Source organism: Brachionichthys hirsutus, chromosome 7 (assembly GCF_040956055.1).
Source record: "Brachionichthys hirsutus isolate HB-005 chromosome 7, CSIRO-AGI_Bhir_v1, whole genome shotgun sequence".
NCBI lineage: Eukaryota > Metazoa > Chordata > Actinopteri > Lophiiformes > Brachionichthyidae > Brachionichthys > Brachionichthys hirsutus.
The window spans coordinates 15,250,570-15,270,812 of NC_090903.1; the positions used below are offsets into that span (position 1 = coordinate 15,250,570).

The 20,243-nt window shown below is 53.5% G+C and overlaps 2 protein-coding genes across 7 annotated transcripts; both read right to left on the reverse strand.

The window, feature by feature from the left end:
• Nucleotides 1–966: 966 nt before the first annotated feature.
• LOC137896159 (reticulon-1-A-like) lies at nt 967–14,222 on the reverse strand. Of its 6 annotated transcripts, XM_068741688.1 has the most exons (9): nt 13,603–14,222; nt 11,065–11,124; nt 8,357–10,159; nt 3,148–3,355; nt 2,878–3,016; nt 2,577–2,646; nt 2,431–2,477; nt 2,261–2,319; nt 967–1,853 (listed from the first exon to the last, which is right to left on the reverse strand). In XM_068741688.1, exons 1-9 carry the CDS (start codon nt 14,072–14,074, stop codon nt 1,811–1,813), a joined length of 2,901 nt encoding a protein of 966 aa, XP_068597789.1. In that variant the 5' UTR covers nt 14,075–14,222; the 3' UTR covers nt 967–1,810. The 6 variants fall into 6 exon arrangements, with proteins under 6 accessions (XP_068597789.1, XP_068597790.1, XP_068597792.1 ...); XM_068741689.1 differs by lacking the exon at nt 8,357–10,159; XM_068741691.1 differs by lacking the exon at nt 11,065–11,124 and having other exon boundaries at nt 8,742–8,756; nt 13,579–14,222.
• A 358-nt stretch (nt 14,223–14,580) lies between these two features.
• LOC137895801 (clathrin heavy chain linker domain-containing protein 1-like) lies at nt 14,581–16,850 on the reverse strand. The gene is made up of 7 exons (XM_068741312.1): nt 16,644–16,850; nt 16,428–16,527; nt 16,238–16,344; nt 15,991–16,162; nt 15,724–15,926; nt 15,459–15,641; nt 14,581–15,349 (listed from the first exon to the last, which is right to left on the reverse strand). The coding sequence occupies exons 1-7, from the start codon at nt 16,846–16,848 to the stop codon at nt 15,150–15,152; spliced, it is 1,170 nt and encodes a 389-aa protein (XP_068597413.1). The 5' UTR covers nt 16,849–16,850; the 3' UTR covers nt 14,581–15,149.
• Nucleotides 16,851–20,243: the final 3,393 nt, after the last annotated feature.

The window sequence follows — 20,243 nt, forward strand, 5'->3', positions numbered from 1 at the left end:
AAAAAGCCGTAAACGTAAACTTACCGGATGACGTCGGCGGTTAGCTTTAACCGTCCCGAAGAAATGTCGGCTGATTAAGATGCGATTTACTGACCCGATCGTTTGCATCGACTAAACCAACTGCGCATCCGGAGAACCGGCGCCGGAAGAATTCAAGTCGTATTTTTTAAATTTAGTCTCGCCAATGACAAGCGGAGTCACGGCCAGGGAGCAGCGCCATTGGCCAGAAGGACACGCGCGTCGAGACGCAAAGCCTCATGGGAAACATTGTTTCTCTATTCTATGTCCAGTAGGGGGCGACATTGTTCCCTGAAGTGTTTTCCACTAAAGCGCCGGAAGCATGTTTCCGGTTCCTGTAAACGTACCGAGGCACTAATTACAGATTAATGAGTCTAATTTACATAACTAGTACCTAAAGATGTATTTCGATCTTTGCTTCCTAACACATATTTACATTCAAACACTGACAAAATAATAGTTTACCCACTTTACTCCCCACATTGATCTGACAGCACGATGAGACGATACCAATGATTTTAATGTATTTTAATGTAAACAAAACGTAATAAAGTACAAATATTTGATGTATAATTGTTGGGATTACCTGCATGAATAAAAAAAACATCCCATCTGATTTTCTGTGGCCCATCCTGTCAAGGGGGTGGAGCCTATCCAAGCTGATAACCGATCGCAAACATTCACACTTACAGTTCTTAACATGTACTGCAGGTTTTTGGTAGGAGGAACCAGGAGGGAACCCACGCAGACCGGTACCAGGTCCCGAGGCGACTCGGATCCCAGGGGCTTCCCGAGACAACAGCTCTACCCGCTGCTCCACCTGGAGCGTCTAATCACATCACTACAACCGTCACTTTCAAGTGGAAACCAGCGTCCACGTTTGAGCCTGATGCTAGCGGATGCTACATGGAACTAGCCACAGTGACGGAGAGAAGACGAGGCGGGACGTTCTTCATCTAGGAGCTTTATTTATTGATAACTGTTTACATCTCACAATGCATTCCACAAACACAACTCCCAGCCGGAAGCTTTTAATCGGCACAAGGCTTGAAGTATATCATTTACAATTATACTCGCATAACAAACATATTTCCAAAAGTCACATCAAGCTGCAACTCCAAGACATCGGCTCCACTGACACAATGGTTACATTTTCTCTAAATCCCATGGTTTCACTTTTTACGTCTTTTGTTTATCAATTTAAACGCGTCTCTTCCAGGTTTCGTTACTCGACACCTGCGATGACGTGGAAACAACTTATGTGCATTTTCATGTTTTGATTTCTATCTATTCAGAAGCGATGAAGTTTTAAAAATGGTAGCACAGACCTCCCCTCCCTCTGTCCAATCAGGAGCAGAGGACAGTCACACTTTGTTCTGTGGAGGCGGAGCCACAAGGCCGGCTACCGCGGAAACGTCAAGCTTGAGCGACACAACAGTTAATGACAAAATACGTCTAACTCAGTAAGATCATGAGAAATAGGCGCCGCTTGCTCGCTTTCTGCCCCGGCCCGGCCCGCTGACCTCCCACAATGCACCGGGTGGGGGGAGGGAGGGGTAAATAAAATGAGGAACAGAGTTTCAAATGACGTCTTCAACATCAACTTTTCCAGAAAACAAAAAAAGGAATTCTGAACTGGAAAAAAAAATACTTTATTAATGTGACAAAGTCCAAAGGGCTGCATTCACACCGGACTCCTCCCCCCCAACCTCACTTCCTATCAAAGACACGCCCCCACCCCCGCCCCCTCCGGACAGCTTCCTCTCAGAACGTCCTGAACGTCCTTGTTTCTTCACTCCGCTTTGCGTTTCATCCCGGGTACCTTCGCCTGGATCCTGCAGAACAACAATTACAGATCAATAATCAATATCGGACATTTAGACAATCTCAACTCGAAACCAGTAGGTGGCGCTATAATGGACCATGTGGACCAGATCCAGACTGAAAACTTGTCCCTTTTGCCTGGGGGGGGGGGCATGTTCCATAAATCCAATAATGGCTGACTTCCTCTTATGTTGACAGACGTGTGGAAAAAAAAAACAGTGAACACTTCAGGTCCAGTGGACAAAGACAAGCGGGTCGTACCAAACAATCCGCCCCATGACCTCCGTCCTGTACCACGACCCCCCCCCCCCCCCCTCACACCCCGATAGAAACTAAGGAATGATCCATACTTGGTGTGGTTTTGTGAAAGCGTGCAGCGGGAGGTCGTCTCAGCAAACAGGAAGAAGATCAGACTTACTTTCCAACGATGTCCTTGACCTGGTTGTTGACCAGAACCAGGTAGCGGTCAATCTGGGCCTGAAAGAAAGTCACGAACACCCAACAACAATCAGCAACGACCTCAGGCCGGGCCCCCGACCCGGGCTCTTAGCCACGAACGCTAACGCTAACGCTAACCGCGGTTCTCACCTGGTGCTTCTCGTAGATGATTGGGAAGCTGAACGCACCGATCAGACCTGAAGATGAGGAGGAAGATGATTTAAAATGAAACTTTTCATCACTGTTTTTGTGACTTCCTGTCGCCACCAGGTGGCGCCAGAGAGACGCGTCCTCACCCAGTATCAGAACGGTGAGGCCGTTGAACAAGGCACCGACGTAGGTCAGGATCCACATCAACACGGCGAACTGCAGGGAGGACGACAACGACCATCGGCTTCAGACAGACAGAACGGTTCACATTTACTCCCATGATGCACTGGTGCCAGACGCGACAGCACACGTCAGGTGTGTTGGAGGTGGGCCGGGCCGGGCCGGCAGATGGTTCTGACACCATTTCGGACTGGAGAGGAGACTCACCGGGTAGCGGTCCATATTCAAAGATCAGTTCTGGGAGCGGTTGGTCTGAATCGGACTCACCTTGACGGAGTCGACCAGGTCCTCGACCAGGAACAGGCGCCTCAGTTCAAGGATGGCTTTATTGAGTTTGGCCAGAACCAGGTCGCTGTACTTGTGGACCAGGTCCTGGGACAGCGCCACATCCTGGTCCAGGTACTGCCTGAGAACAAAGAGAGAGAGCAAAGGTGCCGATGAGCTGCTGATGCGCCTCCTCCTGCAGGAGTAACGCCTGCAACGTGAAAGGAGCGCGCCGAACACGGGGAGAACCCGAGAGCTCGGCTTGCGACTCACCTGAAGGGGTGCCCGTCGTTGGACTTCTGGATGGCCTGCAGGATGCCTTTGTATATCCTGAAACAAATGGTGACCGACAGCAGCGCCAGGCCGACGTAGGAGGAGACGCTCACGATGCTGCACGCCATCAGCGAGAGGAGCAGCAGCAGGGAGGCGCCGAACACCACGCCCGAGGTCTTAACGTCACGCCAGTAGAGGAGATCCACCACTGCAGGAGGAAGGCTGACAGTTAGGGGGCGCCGTGCAGACAGAACCGGCCCACGTCCCGATTTCATTCGTTTGGGCCGCCCCGGTGGAAAGTTTTAATTGATAACATTCCAATTACTGGTTGGATATATAATCAGAACACTTTAATAATCATACAGGGAAGTTATAGAATTGTGTTAAACGACAGGTTCCGACCGGCAGCCCACCTTTCTGGGCCGAGCTCAGCGATGTTAGCTCCTCCGTGTTCGGCCCTGCTCAGCAACACAAACTGTTTCAGCCTCTGCCTATCTTAATCCGTTTAATTAATCAGATTACCGTTGATTTCAGATCAAAGCAGAATCTTCCGGTAACGTATTCACACACCGGGACCGGTTCAGGAAGCTTCCTCGGTCTCTGTGGGCGTTGACACCTGGCTAGCTAGCCGACAGCTAGCCTCCCCCCCCCCCCAGCATGCCAACACGCCGCTAGCCCCGTCCGCTAGCGGCAGCTGTGCCCAGGAGCTCGACAGAGACATCGTCCGGATGTCCCGACCCGGCATGAAGAGGAGGAGGAGGAGGAGGAGGTGTGGAAAGGGGCGAGTCCGCGGTCCAAATGGGGCAGCCTGGCTACATATGGTAGCAGGAGTGCTAAGTCCACCGTGCGCAGGCTAAAAATAGAAGCCGCATCGGAGTTAGCCAAACCGAAGACCCCGCTTTATTTCCCGTTATGTTTAATTAAGCCCCCCCCCCTTTATTCAACCCGAACCCCAAAGAGTTCTACTACCATCCCGCCTGGCTGCGGTCCTCACCGCGACGACAAACCGTCCAGCATGACCCGTAGCAGTCGTCGGTTCTCCGCGGGCGGAGGCCGCAGACAGCCTCGGTGCTCAAGTTGGACGCTCCGTTGAAACAGAACGCGCAGAGGCGTCGCGACAAGAGTCGAGGGACGGCCGTTAAATAAAAGATTAGCACCCGACTAACCCCATTTGGAGTCCATCTTGAACACAGCGGCACAGCCTGGCTGACGGGAGGAGGGAGAGAGACATAAAGAAGCAATGGGGGGGAGAGAGAGACATGCGCAGCTCGGCCTCTCGCGTTAACGGATTTGTTCCGCGTAAAATGAACTTTAGGACACTTAACCACCATTAACCATCATAAAACACCGCGGAGAAAAACAGGAAAGTGTTAAAGATTAAAATTACTGTTTATTCGTCTATGAAACCGCGTATTTTAAACACGAAGGACGTGAATGCTAATTTTAGCAGTTTTAGCCCAATAAGCCATAACACGGCAGCGTCACTCTTCACGTGACGTCACAAAACAATGGCCGCTATGTAACTGCAAACGATACTTTAATGTTGCTTGAAATTAACAGATACGTGGTTGACGTCACAACCTTCTGGGGAAGGGAGACACACAGAGTGCAGTACCGGTATAGTAACTATAGGGGGACAAAGCTGACGAGTCACACGATGGCGTTATGGGGAAAGGTGGTTGGGGCTAGACTAAGGACAGAAGTAAGTATTTGTGAGCAGCAGTAATGCTTTATGATGAGGAAGAGTACCACAGATGCAATGTTAGCATTGAGGCTAACAATGGAGAAGCTGCATTGTGTCTTTGTCGATCTAGAGAAAGCCTAGGACAGGGTGCCCAGAGAGGAACTGTGGTCCTGCATGAGGGAGTCTGGAGTGGCAGAGAAGTACGACAGAGTAGTTCAGGACATGTAGGACAGCAGTGAAGTGTGCAGTAGGAGTAACAGGAGTTTAGTGTAGAGGTGGGACGCACCAGGGATCAGCTCTGAGCCCCCTTTTTGTTTGTCATGGTGATGAGACAGGTCTACAGGACAGTGGTGAGGACAGCCATGGACGGCTTAGAGACAGTGGCTCTGTCCAGGAGGTCCACCTGGTCATTCTCCTTGGGAAGCCAAAAGTGCAGAAGTAATCAAGCTTAAAATCTCCAAACATGTCAAATGGACTAACAGGAACCTGGTCTGGTCTGGGATGAGGAACTATTTCACCATAATGAGGATCAGACCAGTAAAGGATCATTCGTGACAACCAGTAGAGGGCAGCACAAAGCCGCCTCACCTTACTCAGCGATGTAGAAGAAAACAGCAGCAGTTGTTTTTAACATGCGCTTTCAGACAAGATGTCCTTTTAGCTATCGACTAGCATGTTGCGGCGGAGCTTCAGATTAAATCGGTGCTACGGCTAACAAGTGAAAACGCTAAACTCCGGCTGTGGCTGATGAAACATTTCTGCATTCAGCACCAAACGGCTTCATGTTCAAAGTCCAGCCATGGCAGCCTGAGGCGTGGCCGCTATCCTGACGGCACGGCCTCAAAGCGAGGATTACAACGGCAGGAGAAGGCGTCGCATGACCAACACAATTACACCGATAGCTAATCAACATTAGCGTGCGTGGAGCCCCGTTCAGTATAAAGTCCAGCCGGAAGCCGGAGCGTCATGTGAACCATCAATCCTCTCCAGACTCAACAGTCTGGTTCGATAGCAGCTCCAGGTGAGGCACACCCGGCTCTAAAAGGAATGAAGATGAGCTCTAATTGGTTGAATTTGTGCTCAAACATGAATAATAAACAGGATGAATACAACCCCAAAAAGAACCAAGCGTGTGTTGGACTCAGCAACATCTAGTGGCGACATTGCAGACTGCAGGCTAGCTGCTAAGAAAGCCAAAGTGTGTTCGGAGCCCGTTTCATTTGTTCATTCAGGGCCACCGTAGGAAAAACTAGCTCCATAGAAGACGATAGCTGCTTCTGAATGCAAGAAAGATCAACTCTAGATGAAAACGCAACGCAACGCCACACACTGATTTCCAAAGACGCTAGCGAATCTTTAACCCAACAGCTAACATCGCTCCACTCACAAACTCCACCCATCCACCTTTGGACACAACAGCTGAATGTCCAAAGGTCCCCGAGGACGACAAACTGTCCAGAAAGATCTACAATCATGTACCTGTAACCCCCCCCCCCCCCCCCCCAACATTAGCCCAGAGCAGAGTCAGCATAAAGAGGAGCAAGAAAGGACGAGGTGTACCCCGTTGTCTCCAGAGCGTCACTTCAGGCCACGGCTGCTCCACGCCCCGACAGCTGTTCTCCGTGCGCTCGTCCATCTGATCAGCAAAGACACATTCCACACGAAGCGCCCGGCGCTGAATGAAACCGTGTCTGGCTGCAGCAGGAACAGGAAGGGGAGGAGCATAGGAGGAGGAGGGTTTGTCTCCAGCAAGCAAATGAACTCCGTCCTGCAGGCAAGCCGTCAGCCGACTGTCTGCTGCCAATGCTCTGATGCAGCAACTGTTACCGCCCCCCCGGCATGAACTCCCTTCATGTTTGCGCTCAGCCCGTTTTCCCTTCGTCACCCCTTCTACTTCTACTTTCTTAAATCTGCTGATGAAGGACTCCTCTCCCTCTGCAGTCACACCAGAAGGGGGGGGGTCTTTCAAAATGGTTTCACTGATCAAATCCTCCAGACCCCATCAGCCCCAGCTCATGTGTGCATGTTGGCGGTCCATGTAATTACCGCTCTCCTCCACTAGAGGGCGCCTGTGCAGCTTCTAAACTACTCAAGCGTTAGCTTTTAGCTCATGTCAGAGGTCCTTTTGAATGCTAAACCGTCTGATAGCATAATGCTAACCTGGTGTCTGATTATCAGACTAAATTCAAGTTGCATCTAAATTCTGACAGTCCTGGTTCTGAACCCATCAGAGCTCACGGGTCGCCGACACCATGTGACCACGTGTGTGCGTGTGTGTGAAAAAGATTGTATTTGTGCACTTTATCTAGAAACGTTAACAAAACAAATCCTGGATGGATAATCCATCATCGGTTGTTCCCGAGGTAAAACCCAAGACAGGAAAGACGCGCGACCGTTGCGGCGTGTAGCAGCGTTACCTCATCGCTAACGGCGCAGCAGCGTTTGCCTTCGCCACCGAGGAGCTTCCTGTTTGCCTATCGGTCAACGAAACGAAAGACTAAAGAGGAGCTTGGAATCGGAGCCGGGAAATAGTTTGAGCAGCTGATAAAGATTCCGATAGGAATGCCGAGCTGCTCCCAGCGAGACCCGACACCAGCCGGCGGGATTCATTCCCGTTGCATGACGAGGAACATTTGCCGAGTGGGTTCTCAGTCGGAGAACCCCTCTGTGGGCCTGCCAGTGTCGCAATGCAGGGAGGAGGAGCAGGAGGAGCAGGAGGAGGCGGCTTTAATTAAAGGCGATCCTGACAACAGAGTCAGTTCCAGTCATCGGCATACATCAGTCGGTCTGACGACCAACCAATCAGCTCAAGCGATGAAGATTACAGGTCATCCTCTGACGACAGGTCTGATTTAAATTAAAAACACACTTCAGCGTCTTATCGCCAGACGAACGCCACCGAACCACAACACCTGGAGCCAGATCTCATCTGTCGCCGAGTCCAGAAGTTCAGCCCACTCCAATGAGAACGCAGCTCAGACCATCTGACATTCAGCATTAAGGCTGCATCCATCTGAGACAACCATGTTTCAGCGGGACGCCTGGGACCGGGTACATCAGCTCGGTGGCGGGGTGTGGTCGGGTTTCACGCTGGCGTCCAGAGTTATTTCCAGAGAGCGCTAATTCAACACCAGAAATACCCAGAGGGGCAAATAGCAAAGTCTGGACCAACCTTCAGACGGTTCCAACGATGGAGCAGAACGCACAACAGACATTTTAATGAATACACAAGCACATACCCCCGACCCCGACCCAAAAATGCAGATGTTACTGTTGAGACAAGAGCACACAATGCAGTGAAAGCAAAAGGTTAAAGCAGGAGGAAACACACAAAGATAAGCAGGCGCCGGAAACGAAAGGTTAAAGACAGGAAGACGAGACGTGAAATAAACGAGCTGCTGGCTGGGACAAAACACCAGGTGAACGAAAGAGTGAGATGAATGTGATGCAGGTGGACAGGAAGTCAGTGACAACTGAGGAGGATGTGGGGGTGGGGGGGTCCATGCCAGAACTGGTTTATTTTACCTGCTCTAACGTTCACCATCGGCATCTGAAACAGTCTTCCTCCCTCCACGCTCGCCTTGGCGGGCGCCTCCTCTGGTTTGCAGTCAGGGGAATGGGCAAGCGGAGCCTGGGAAGGGGGCTGCTGGACGTGGAGCTCCTCCAGCTCGGCCTTGCTCTTCTGGGGGGTGGTCTCAGCGAGGAGATGGTAGGAGCTCTGCCCGGGAACCTCAGATTCAGCCCCAGCAGAAACCCGAGACGCCTCTTTCTTCTCGAAGCTTAGATCGTCATCCATCGGGATCTCCGGAAGCCTGGGAGCGCCGAACTTTGAGGTATCCAAAGCCTCGAGGAACTCATCGATAACACCCCTGGGTGGTCGTTCGATGAACTCGAACTCCTCAGAGGAGACTTCGTGCTCGGAGACCTCCTCAGCCACCTCTGGCTCCTCCATCTCCATCTTCTCCATCTCTACTTGGAAGCTGCCAGGATTCCTGGCCATGGCCTCAAGGACCGGGGACAGGGAGTCCGCCGTCGGTGACTCAGAGTCAGAGTCTTCAATGGGAGGCTCTCCGCCCTCGAAGTCAATTGGTTCAACCTTCTCCGTCGCTTTGGGGGGATCGTAGCTTGGAAACCAATCATTCTGCTCCGTCTTTACGGGTTCCTCTTCTTTGATTTTGGTGGGCGGAGTTTCCTTGGCGTCTTTAACAAGGTCAAACGCGCTGAAGATTTTATCGTCTAATTTTACGTCATCTGCCACCTTCACTTCCATTTCCTCGGTCATTTCCTTCAGCAGCGACACCTTAGCATCAAAAGCAAACGGATTGTTAGCGGACAGATTAATCGGAGGATTGGGGGACTCCATCATCCTTCGTTCCAGGATGGGACTCTGCTCCTCCGGGCTTCCCTCCGAGGAGCCGGAGTCCATTTTATCAGGGTTGAGTGGAGAAGACTTTAAAATGTCTGGGAGTGACGGCGGCAGAGCAGAATCCTCTTCCTCGTCGTCGTCATCTTTGAGAACCGACGAGAACTGATCACCTGCCTGCATAAATGACTCGGAGGCGAGCGTGCTCTTCAGGAAAGCTGCTCCTTCGTCTGTGAAAGATGGCGAGGCCTGCTGGGGTTCTTCAACTTGGCCGTACTGGACCAGATCTGGAGTCGGACTGTCTGACACTTTTGAGGCCCTGCTGTCGGTCTTTAAGTCTCCAAAATAAGAGTGACCACTATCTTCCAGCGGGGAGTAGCCATCAAACGGATTATTATTCTTCACTTCCCCCATTAGGTCATCATCTTCATCATACTGGTCACCTTGCTCATGTGTGGAAGAGCCGATTGGAGCCGTGTCCTTGGAGAACTTGTCCATGGAAACCTTGTAGTTGTCTTGAGATGCTAGTAAAGGTGAGTCCCAGTATTCTGTTGGGTTAGAGGAGGAGAGGTGAGACTCGGGGACCATCACCGGGGGCTTTACCGGGGAGGGACCAGCGGCGGCCCTGTCTGAGCTAATCAGCCTTTCCTCAGGTGAAAAGGAGACTCCACTGTCTTCACACGGATTATGAGGCCCTGGGTCTTTCCCTAAACTCAGGTAAGGACCAGCTAATGCATCTTCCTTGTTCTTACTATGTGCCGGTCCAGAGTCGCCCTTTTCACCCACGTAGGGCACGTCTCGAGCGGAGGGGGGTTCAGTCAAGAAGGAGCCCAAGGGTGCAGAACGTCCCAGAGTCGGGGGCTGGTTGGGACTATCAGTCAGAGAGAGCTCCTCCAAAGAGTCGGGAGAGTGAAGAGGGGAAAGCGGAGATATGGGGGCAGGGGAATCACCCTTCTGCCCGAGTGCTTGAATAGAGAGGAAGGAGGGAGAACGCAATACAGCACATATCAAATACATACTCCATTCCTCACAGAACCATCAGAACCTGAGAAAACCCATCAGGACCCGACAAATGCTGCTCAAATGTTAACTGCGCCTTACACCAAGAAGGTGTAGAGGGGGGGTCGGCCTTCTCACACCCGTGAAAAAGCAACGGAGGTGATAATACCAGAACGGGGTGGGGCGGGCGACGAAGCGAAGATGTACCGTGTGCAGTCCACAATGGGAGGACTGAATTAGCAGCTAGCAGCGGTTAGCAGCTAATTCAAAGAAAAAGAAGATACAATTGGGGAGACCTTCTGAATCACATGATTGATTACTACTAACAGTACTATGAAGCACGGAACCTCAATGAAACTGCAACTGGTTTTATTTTGGACTGTCAATGATTAGCAGGATGCGCACCAAGCTAGTTTAAAGCAGCTAACATCCCAGGACTTGATTGTCTGAGTGGACAAACCTAAAGTAAGAACCTATTATGTGATTGAAAAGGTAAACTAGCACACCTCAAGTACGGAGGGAATCTTTTAAGTGTTCTCACCAAACTTTATGCCCCCGGCCACCCACCCAAAAAAAGAAAGTTTAAGATGAGTCAGCATTTGTCATGTCGGGCTGCAACCCAGGACTGGTCCACGGAGCCAACGTGAGGTTTTGCTCAAGGTCTGATGCCAACAAGCCAACAAGCCAACAAGCCATGCCCTGTGACCGAACCACCGGCCCCACGGCGCCATCAGAGTTCACGTCGATCAGTGTTAGCAGACGTTAGCGTTCAGAGGATAAACAAGCATACAACGAAAATGCTAAAGATCCTCACATGCAAAGGGTTACGTTTAAACACTCGAATGGACAATAGCGGGCAGAGAGAACTTGCCTGTAGGGAACTGCATCAGAGGAAGAGGCTGAGCTTTAGAAGGAGGAAGAGGAGGAACATCTGTGGAGAGAGGCGAGACAACAGCAGAGAAGAATTCAGCCGGCCTGTCAGAAGAGCAGATGTTATCAAGGAGGGGTTCTGACCCGGCTGCATTGGTGATGACCGATTCAACTGCTTCCATGTTTAGCTGCAGATGCTAGCTTTAAGCTAGCGCTGTCTTAAGGGAGAGGTGGTGCAGACAGGAAGCAGGTAAGGAAGCCTGGAAAGACCAGACATTCTCCTCCTACCACGATTTGAGCGATCCACAAACGCGACCGGCCCCGACAAATAAAAAGATAATCCGTGAAATGAAAACGAAGGAACCGGATTCCTGTCAGATCTCACCTGGAACAGTTTCAAATGTCTGTCAGAGAAACCCTCTTCTGGAAAGCAGCTGCTTTTTGCTCTACAGGCAGCTAATAATAGGCCCCGAGGTGCGTGTGTGTGGGGGGGGGGGCAAAGGTCAGCTGGATGCTGAAAGGTCGGGTCGGCTCGCTTTGGTCCAGGTCAGGTTACAGTTGACGCACTATGACAACCACAGTGCAGACTCAGATGATTCTGCCCCCCCTCCTAGGAAATATGCAGTACAGGACACGGTCGTAGGGGGCGTGGCCTGGGGGGGGGGGGCATCAGTAAATACAAACCAGCGCACCATTTCCGTCTCTGGTCCAACAACACAAGTTTAAAAAGCAGCTGAGAGAAACATCTGCAGACTGGGGAGGCGGGACCAGGTCCAGGAGCCCCCCAGCGGTGAGACCCCCACTGGGTACAGTGTCCCGTGGACGCCGTGTATCAGCACCACGTGGGTCTGAAACCTACGAGCTCCAGACCAGAATGACTCTAGATCAACGAGGGTCTCATTGTTTCCAGGCTAAAGCCGGCTGTGGTTTCCCTGCCGACGGACCCCCCCCCCCCCCCCCCCCCCCACACACACACACACACCATTAAGCCCCTGCGACGGTGTGTCTGACACCCCCCCCACCCCCGCTTCTAATCCACCCGACCACATCACAGGCGCTCGACAAACACAGACTGACCCAGAAATACGATGCAGGCCCCGGACGATCAGCTGTCCGGAAAAAACCCATCTGAGACGGAGCGGTCAGGCCTGAAGACCGACCAAGACCGGCCTCTGATTGGTGGATTAATAACCGCATTATTGATCAGTGCTTGATGACAGGTCACCAGACAACAGCCCAACCTCAACGTTCAACCGAGACGAGCGGCGGCGGGACGAAGCCCAACGACCGTCTCTAGGGACGGAAAGGAATGTCCCCCGAAAACGGGCACGTGTCCCTCACACCTACCGGTCCTTTGTTCAGGCCAGGGGCCGAGTCATGCAGCCCCACCCTGCCTCCGAGCAGAGGGGGGGGGGGGGGGGGGGCAGGCCCGTTCACCTGCAGCCGCCCAGGAATCAGATTCAATTCCAGCATCACCGGCAGAGTTAAAGAACCTCCGCAGAAACCAGTTCTGGTCCGGACGGGTAGACGTTGGGCTGGATGCGGACTGGGAGGGGAGGCGGAGCGGATTCCTTTGTTGTGACTAATCTCTGCTACGCGGCGCTGCGCTAACCGCCACACGCATTTCCATTATCGGACAGGTCCTTGTCACTTCGACCAACATGGCTAGAATTTAGTGTCACGTGATCTCGTCCATATCGTGATGACAAAAAAAAAAACAATATTACGATAAAGAGCAGTGAAATAGCCCGGATCCGCGCCGCGCCCAACGCGCTTCGTTATCGGACAGGGGAAACGCCTGTCCGATAACGGAACTCCGTTAGCAACCATTAGCATGCGCGCGGCAGGGGGCGGATGGGCGCTGTTCGGGCTGTCAAAGACGCCCCGGCGGTGAATTCGACGAAGACGTCACGTCGATGTTTTTGAAGCTGGCAGGCGACATGTTACTGGTTTAGTCGAACCGGGGCCGGTTCACCGAGCTAAGGGCTCCCGTTATGCTTCCCGACGTTTGACGGTCCACGCAGGTGGGCCGCGCCTCCCGAACCCGAGGCTAACCCGAGGCTAACCCGGGCCGCGCCTCCCGAACCCGAGGCGGGAATCTCGGCGAGAAGAAGCAACATGGCGTCATGTTCCGAACAGCTTCCACCTCGGCCTGGAGCAACGTCTCCCGTCGTTCACGTCCAGCTGACGGGCAGCCGCACGGTGACAGCCTGCCCTCGGGGTAGCATCGCTAGCCGGTGACCGGCTAACCCGCCGTGACGGAGCACGAAAATTCACAACATTCACGATTCACCCGCAGATCCGCTTCGGTTTAGCGTGGAAGGGTTACCGGTAACGGAGTTGGTTAAACAGACGGACGCGGCGCTCGGCTCGGCTCGGCTCGGCTCGGCTCGGCTCGGCTCGGCGTCGGCGTCGGCCGTGCAGGAACCGGACCGTTGGAACAGCCTCGTCAGCCATGTCGGCGATAAATGTTATTTATCCGATGTAAATAAAAAACAATCCGCGTCGATTGAACGGATTTCTCCGTTGAGACACTCACAAGATGCTGGTGCCGCTGGTGCCTCCGTCGCCGCCGGTCTCTCTGCTGCCTCTGCGGGGGCTGCGGGGGCTGCGGCGGGCGTCCGGGGTTCCGCCGGTGGGAGGGCGTCGCTCTCCGGTAAAGGTTCCGGCTCGGGCTCGGCTTTGGGTGCGACAACCTCAGGCTGGACAGCAGCTGAGGGGGTCTCAGGGACAGAACCAGGACCGGTGGAGTCCGGGACCGGCACCGGTTCCGGCTCAAGAACCGTCACTGGACCCGCTAGGAATGTTTCTACCGAGCCATGTGGCGGACCGTCTTCAACCATGTGCCTGTTCAAGGCGTCCTGAGCCCCGCCGACTAAGTCCACAATATCATCTACGCTGAAGAGGTCTTTGTCGAGCCGGTCCGGTTCCGGTTCGGGCTGGTAGTGGTGCGCCTCGTCGGTGCCCAAAAGAGACGTGGAGGAGATTTCACGCTCCGCGCTGTCTGCCATTTTCCTTTTTGTTCCGAACTGCCTTCCGAGGTGAAAAAGTTTCGGTTCCGGTAATGTTCCGGTTCAGTCGCCCCCCCCGCCCCCGTCTGAAACCTCTACCGAGACGGACTGCTAAACCGCTCCGGTGACTCCCTCCGGAAAGTCTGCGCGTCGCTGACGGCGGAAGAAGTCAAACAAGTGCGCCACAAGTCGGGTTCGTCGTTGCGAAGTCTCGGACGGACGGAGCTGAGAGGAACTTCGCTGACCAATCACATGCGGCCTTCCTCAGAGTGGCGCGAGCCGTGACCAATCAGAGCTCGTCACAATCGAGCGGAGGCGTAACGTACCGCCTCCTCAGTCGGCCCGCCTCTAAAAGTTTGGAGGAACAGTCAGTCCGGTTCTGATCCAGCCCAGACCGGAAGAACTTTAAAACGCCGCTTTTATTTCATTTTTTTTTACGACGTTGAATCACGCTAAACCAACTTCGCCAAAAGTACACGAGACGCGCACGTCATGTTTAACCTTTATTTATAATGTAAATGTTCAAGAAGTTCTCATTCATGATCACATAGATAGATAGCGTATATATAAACCACGTACCAACTCCACCTCATGCTGTGTGCGTGTGTGCGTGCGTGTGCGTGTGCGTGCGCGTTGCGGTTATCGGATTAGTTGTGCTGCATTCAGGGAACAACGGAATTGTAGATTAAGCTGGACCGAGACAAATATATCGGAACAAATCCAAGCTACACCCGTCTCAGCGCGTCCGCCGCCGTGCTAGCGTCCCTGCGAGGCTAAATGCTAACGTTGGCGTGGCCCCAGGAGCGGTTTGAGGATGAGATAACGCTGTTTTCTCCACTGCGTCGTCATCAGCGGCAGGACAGGTGGACTCGGCGGGACAGGTGGACTCGGCGGGACAGGTGGACTCGGCGGGACAGGTGGACGCAGCAGGACAGGTGGACTCGGCGGGACAGGTGGACGCAGCAGGACAGGTGGACTCGGCGGGACAGGTGGACGCAGCAGGACAGGTGGACTCGGCGGGACAGGTGGATGCAGCAGGACAGGTGGACTCGGCGGGACAGGTGGACTCGCACCTTCACAGGAAGATGTGTTCCACGATCCGGGCTCCCTCCTCCAGGTCCGGGGACAGGACTCTGGTCCCGCTCTGGTCCAGCAGGACAGACGTGATGGCCTGGCTCAGGTCGGACCTGTTCAGCTCAGAGCACAGAGACGCCAGCCGGGTCCAAACGTCCACCGAGGAGCTGCTGTCCTCCAGGATCACCTCCTCCAAAACCCCTGAGAGGATACAGAATGAGGTCAAAGGTCAGAGTCTGGTTGTCGCCCGGACCGGGTCAGAACCCAGAAGGGACAGCTGTGACATTTATTGAACCTTTAATGGGTTCACCTCGTCCTCTGCTCACAAAGCTGTCCAGAATCTCCAGACCAAAGTCCCGGTGCTGAGGGTTTGCCAGCAGAGTGGAACAGGCCACGCCCACTGACAAGATGGCCGACTGGCCCCCCAGGGGCTCCGTCAACAGCTGGAAGAGGGAGAGGCTGGACGAGCGAGCCAGAACCCACATACAGTCCTCTGAAAGAGAGAGAGAAACGTAGACTGCTGAATGGGAAACACACGTGCACGCACACACACGCGCACGCACGCACGCACGCACCGGCGGCGAGGCCCTCGGCGTGCTTCATGGACTCGGCGGCCCCGTGGATCAGGCCCCTCCTGCACATGCTCAGAGCGATTTTCCTGTCCAACCCGCAGGCCTCGTAGACGACGGTGGACAGAGCCAGACAGGTGTCGGCCACGCCCCGGTTCTGGTGCGCGTGCTGGGTCAGGAGGTCGCCCAGGTCCTCCGAGGGGGTCAGCCTGAGAGGACGAGGAACGTGAGGAGGAGCGGCGGCGAGCGGAACGACCCGGCGGCGGCGCTTACTTGTCGTTGGCGACGGCGTGGGCGACGAGCCGCGTGGCGCCGTGCCGCAGGGCGTGGAGGACGGCCTGCTGGGAGACGACGGCCGGCAGCTTGTCCTCAGGCGGGACGGACGCCAGCAGGGCCCGAAGGAAGAGCAGCAGAGGGGGGGCGCTGCCGGGGGGGCCCTCCACACCTGGGACGCACAAGAAGTTAAACGAGAAGAACCTGGACGTGGACACGGGGGTGTCTCGGAGCGCCCCCCCCCCACCTTTAAACATCTCCATGGTGTCCAGGTTCCTCAGGACCCCCCCGGGAGCTCGGGCAGCGAGCAGAGCAGCCTCGTCGTACTGGGCCGACCCAAAGAGCTCGGAGAACCTGATGGAGGAACCAGAGGAACCGGAGGAACCGGCTTCAGAGAGCGTCGCGGAGCCATCGGGTCACCTTCAGACACTCGACACCTGTCCAGGTAGTCGCTGAGGAGTTTGGGCCGGTCCACTCCGGTGGGCTCGTTGTCCTCCGACAGCTCGACGTCAATCCTGCGGGCGTCTTCGTCCGTCACTGCGAGACGGACAGGAAGGGAACCGCCGCGTCTGCTCAGGCGGACGTCCGCGGACGCCACGGCAACGTGGAGCGTCAACGTTCGTCCTGCTCAAAGGAACGTTTGGGAGTCTCACCTGCAGCTCGTCTGACGTTCTGCAGCGTGGAACCCAGAAGTTCCTCCAGAGTCCGTTTGTGTCCCTCCAGGCTGGACAAATGTTCAGAGACGATCCCCAGACGACGGTACCTGCAGATAGACAGATAAACCCCGCCCACACAGACGGTCGTTTTTACACCCCGCCCACACAGACGGTTGTTTTTACACCCCGCCCACACAGACATTTGTCTTTAAACCCCGCCCACACAGACGGTCGTTTTTACACCCCGCCCACACAGACAGTTGTCTTTAAACCCCGCCCACACAGACGGTCGTTTTTACACCCCGCCCACACAGACGGTCGTTTTTAAACCCCGCCCACACAGACGGTCGTTTTTAAACCCCGCCCACACAGACAGTTGTCTTTAAACCCCGCCCACACAGACAGTTGTCTTTAAACCCCACCCACACAGACGGTCGTTTTTAAACCCCGCCCACACAGACGGTTGTTTTTAAACCCCGCCCACACAGACAGACTTAGTGGGTTCTTAAAAGACACAGGAGTCCTGTTTGGAATCATCGATTATTAATGAATTCCGATTACTGAGGAGCTTCCTGGGATTTGGACTGAGCTCGGTCGGCTCTTGTCATGGACCAGGGTAGAACCGCTGATCCCAACAGAGGGACGGATCCGGACTTTCTGCGTTCCCTCCATGGAGTGTGTGCTCGTCTCCTCGTTCTAGCTGAATCCTTGTTCAATGAGCAGAACTGGCCGCAGGTCTTACAGGACCATCAGCCGGTGGTTCTGAAGCCTCAGGCGGTCTCTGTGATGCTCGGCGTTCTGCAGCTCGGTGTCCAACTGGGCCTTGACCTCCAGAGAGACGCAGCGACTCTTCTGGTCCAGCAGAATGGCTCTCTGGGTTTCAAGATGTCTCAAATGTCGGTCCAGAGCCTCTGGATCCTCTGACTGGACCCCCGTTAACCCTGAGAGAAGACACAGAAGAGGGACCGTGATCCACTGCGTCCAGAAACCGATACTGTCTCGTCTGTCCTCCAGGCATCAGGGGACAGAACACAGATGAGCACCGGGTCCAGGTCCAGTAGAGGCCACTGAGTTGTTTGTTTGTGTCTTTATTTGGATGTGGATAGGGTCCGGGTCCGGGTCCGGGTTTATACTACCTGAACCACGGCCATGGGTCGGGCGTACCTGGGACCCTGGAGCTCTGCTTCCTGGATTCTGTCCGTCTCTGGAGCTCCTCCTGGAGCTCAGCTGTTTCCCTCTGAAGGTCTGAAGTTCTGGAAGCAGAAGATTTAACCCTTCTCTGGACCCCCGTTCACTTTCAGGGGCCTTGTTCCCATGGTAACCTGTTCACACTGGCGTAAACGACGACTCACCGCTGTCTCAGCTGGGCGGCTCGCCTCTGGCAGGTCATCACGGAGTCTGCGTGTGACGCCGAGGCCGCCAGAGTCCGCTGAACTGACCCCGCCTCAGCCGCCCGCCCCTGCAGCTCCCCGATGATGTCATCATACTCCGCCTTGATGGCCAACAGAAGTCTCTGATAGGCCGTCGCTCGTGAGATCACCTGATGAAGGTGAGGGGAGGAGCTCCTGGTTTATTACAATAATCGTGTTATTGGTTACAGGTTATTGATAACACATCGTGTTATTGACTACGGATGTTATTGATTACATATTTTATTGATTACAGATGTTATTGATTACAGATGTTATTGATTACATATTTTATTGATTACAGATGTTATTGATTACAGACACTCACTGATATCTGGATATTTAGCTGTGACAGTGGAACTCAAACATTCACCATAATATTGTAAAATTACCATGTTGCTATGGTAATTAGCAGCTCTATCGCTGCGGTTGTCATGACGATAAACATTTATGCACACCTTCAATAGAAAGTGTTGTCGACGACATCAAATGTAACTCGGACATTTATTTTCTTTGTGTTGAGGCTGAACAGTAGAGTCTTAAGGGATGACGTCATCGCATGGGATGACGTCATACTGAGATCAGCACAGCAACCACTTACTGAAGGTGCCATAGAATATTTTTTTTAGATCACGTTGCTTCATTTCTTTTGTCTTTATTTTTTCGTGTCTTCCGGGGAAATGAGTCAGCACTATCGAGTAAAGTATCCGAGTACTTCTACCTGGCTGAACACGGAGCGGTAGACGCTGTGGCGGGCGCGGTCCGGACCCTCCGTTCCCGTTCCGTTCCGTTCCTCCTGCTCGGTGAACTCGGACAGAGACCGGAAGAAGCTCTGATCACAGCCGCAAACCGACAGTTCTCCGTCCGGATGTCTGCCCGGGCTCTGGGGCTCGGACATTGTGATTTACGCCTGATTATACTCCCAATTCTCTGCGTCCTCGCTTCATTGCGTCTTTTTTCCGCCCGTTGCTATGGTAACAGTTAAAAGCTCTCTGGGAAATTGAGGTTTTTTTAAAATAAACAACTGCTTCCCTGTTTAAATGCAACTGATTGCACCGCGGTATTAACTGTAACAAACATGGACGCCGTGACGCAGTCGGGAAAAGAAGGTAAACAAATGCGAAAACCAACAGAACTTTATTGACAGTTTCGATCAGGCGTCGGAACGGTCACCCTGCCCCTGCAGACTGTGGTAGGAAACCCTGTTGCGCCCGACGGAGGTCCTCTTCTCACGATCCGCCATTAGGAGTGAGCCTGTGGTAAGACGGTGCTCCGTGTTTCCACACGTTCATTACAGAAATACGTGGTTTTTAGCGGCCGTTTCGCCGCCGTCGGTCCGTTTAAAGTCTTTGCTTTTATCTCGTGAAGGTGGAAGAAACGCCAGGATGCAGATTTTCGTCAAAACCCTCACGGGGAAGACCATAACTCTCGAGGTGGGTGAGCCCTAGCGGGCTGGAGGGGAAGGACCAGAAGCCGCGGGTCCCGTATTTATGTTATCCCTTCCGGTTACACGGATTTAAACGTCTATTTATATATATATATATATATATATGTGTGTGTGTGTGTGTTTTAACGCCATCTTGCTGTTGCGGGTGTGTAAATAAGGGCTGAATCCACTCGTAGCTTGTAGCTGTAAATGTGCTAAGCTAACTTAGCTGTGACAGACGGGCGGATTCTGACAACATGAAATGACGTCTGCAATAAATTGAGATGAAAGGGTAACACGTGACCCGATCCTCCCCCCCAGGTTGAGCCATCGGACACGATCGAAAATGTCAAGGCCAAGATTCAGGATAAAGAAGGTGAGCGGATCCGGTTCGGGAGCCGGTTGGGGGTTCTGTCCAGTCTCGTGGTTTTAGCCTGGGTCGTTAGCAGCGAGCTATCGTTGGGCAGGTGACCTTAAAAGGAACTGTCCCGTCCCATCATGGCTCCTCTACCTGCTTCCTGTCTCACCTCATCCGACTGTCAGTCTGTCCATCACCATGGCAGCTAGTTTAATTGAGCCTGAGTGGAGGGCGGGTCCTTCGGGGCTGGATCTGCACCACCAGACCGTGGACATGTTTTTTTTTTTTTCCGATCCTACTGGTCCACAGAAATATGCAAAGTTCCGAGGCGTGTTGGACGGGGTCTCGTGTTTACGACTCGTGTCTGCAGGTATCCCTCCCGACCAGCAGAGGCTGATCTTCGC

Excerpts from the sequence above, each read along its gene's own strand:
- LOC137896159 (XM_068741688.1), bottom strand. The coding sequence starts at position 14,074 with ATGGCAGACAGCGCGGAGCGTGAAATCTCCTCCACGTCTCTTTTGGGC. Across the intron at positions 11,125-13,602 it reads ACCAGCGGCACCAGCATCTT|ATGTTCCTCCTCTTCCTCCT; the intron begins GTGAGTGTCTCA and ends CTCTCTCCACAG. Across the intron at positions 2,478-2,576 it reads CCTCACCGTTCTGATACTGG|GTCTGATCGGTGCGTTCAGC; the intron begins GTGAGGACGCGT and ends CCTCATCTTCAG.
- LOC137895801 (XM_068741312.1), bottom strand. The coding sequence starts at position 16,848 with ATGTCTGTGTGGGCGGGGTGTAAAAACAACCGTCTGTGTGGGCGGGGT. Across the intron at positions 16,163-16,237 it reads CACCATGGAGATGTTTAAAG|GTGTGGAGGGCCCCCCCGGC; the intron begins GTGGGGGGGGGG and ends TGTGCGTCCCAG. Across the intron at positions 15,350-15,458 it reads CTTTGTGAGCAGAGGACGAG|GGGTTTTGGAGGAGGTGATC; the intron begins GTGAACCCATTA and ends GTATCCTCTCAG.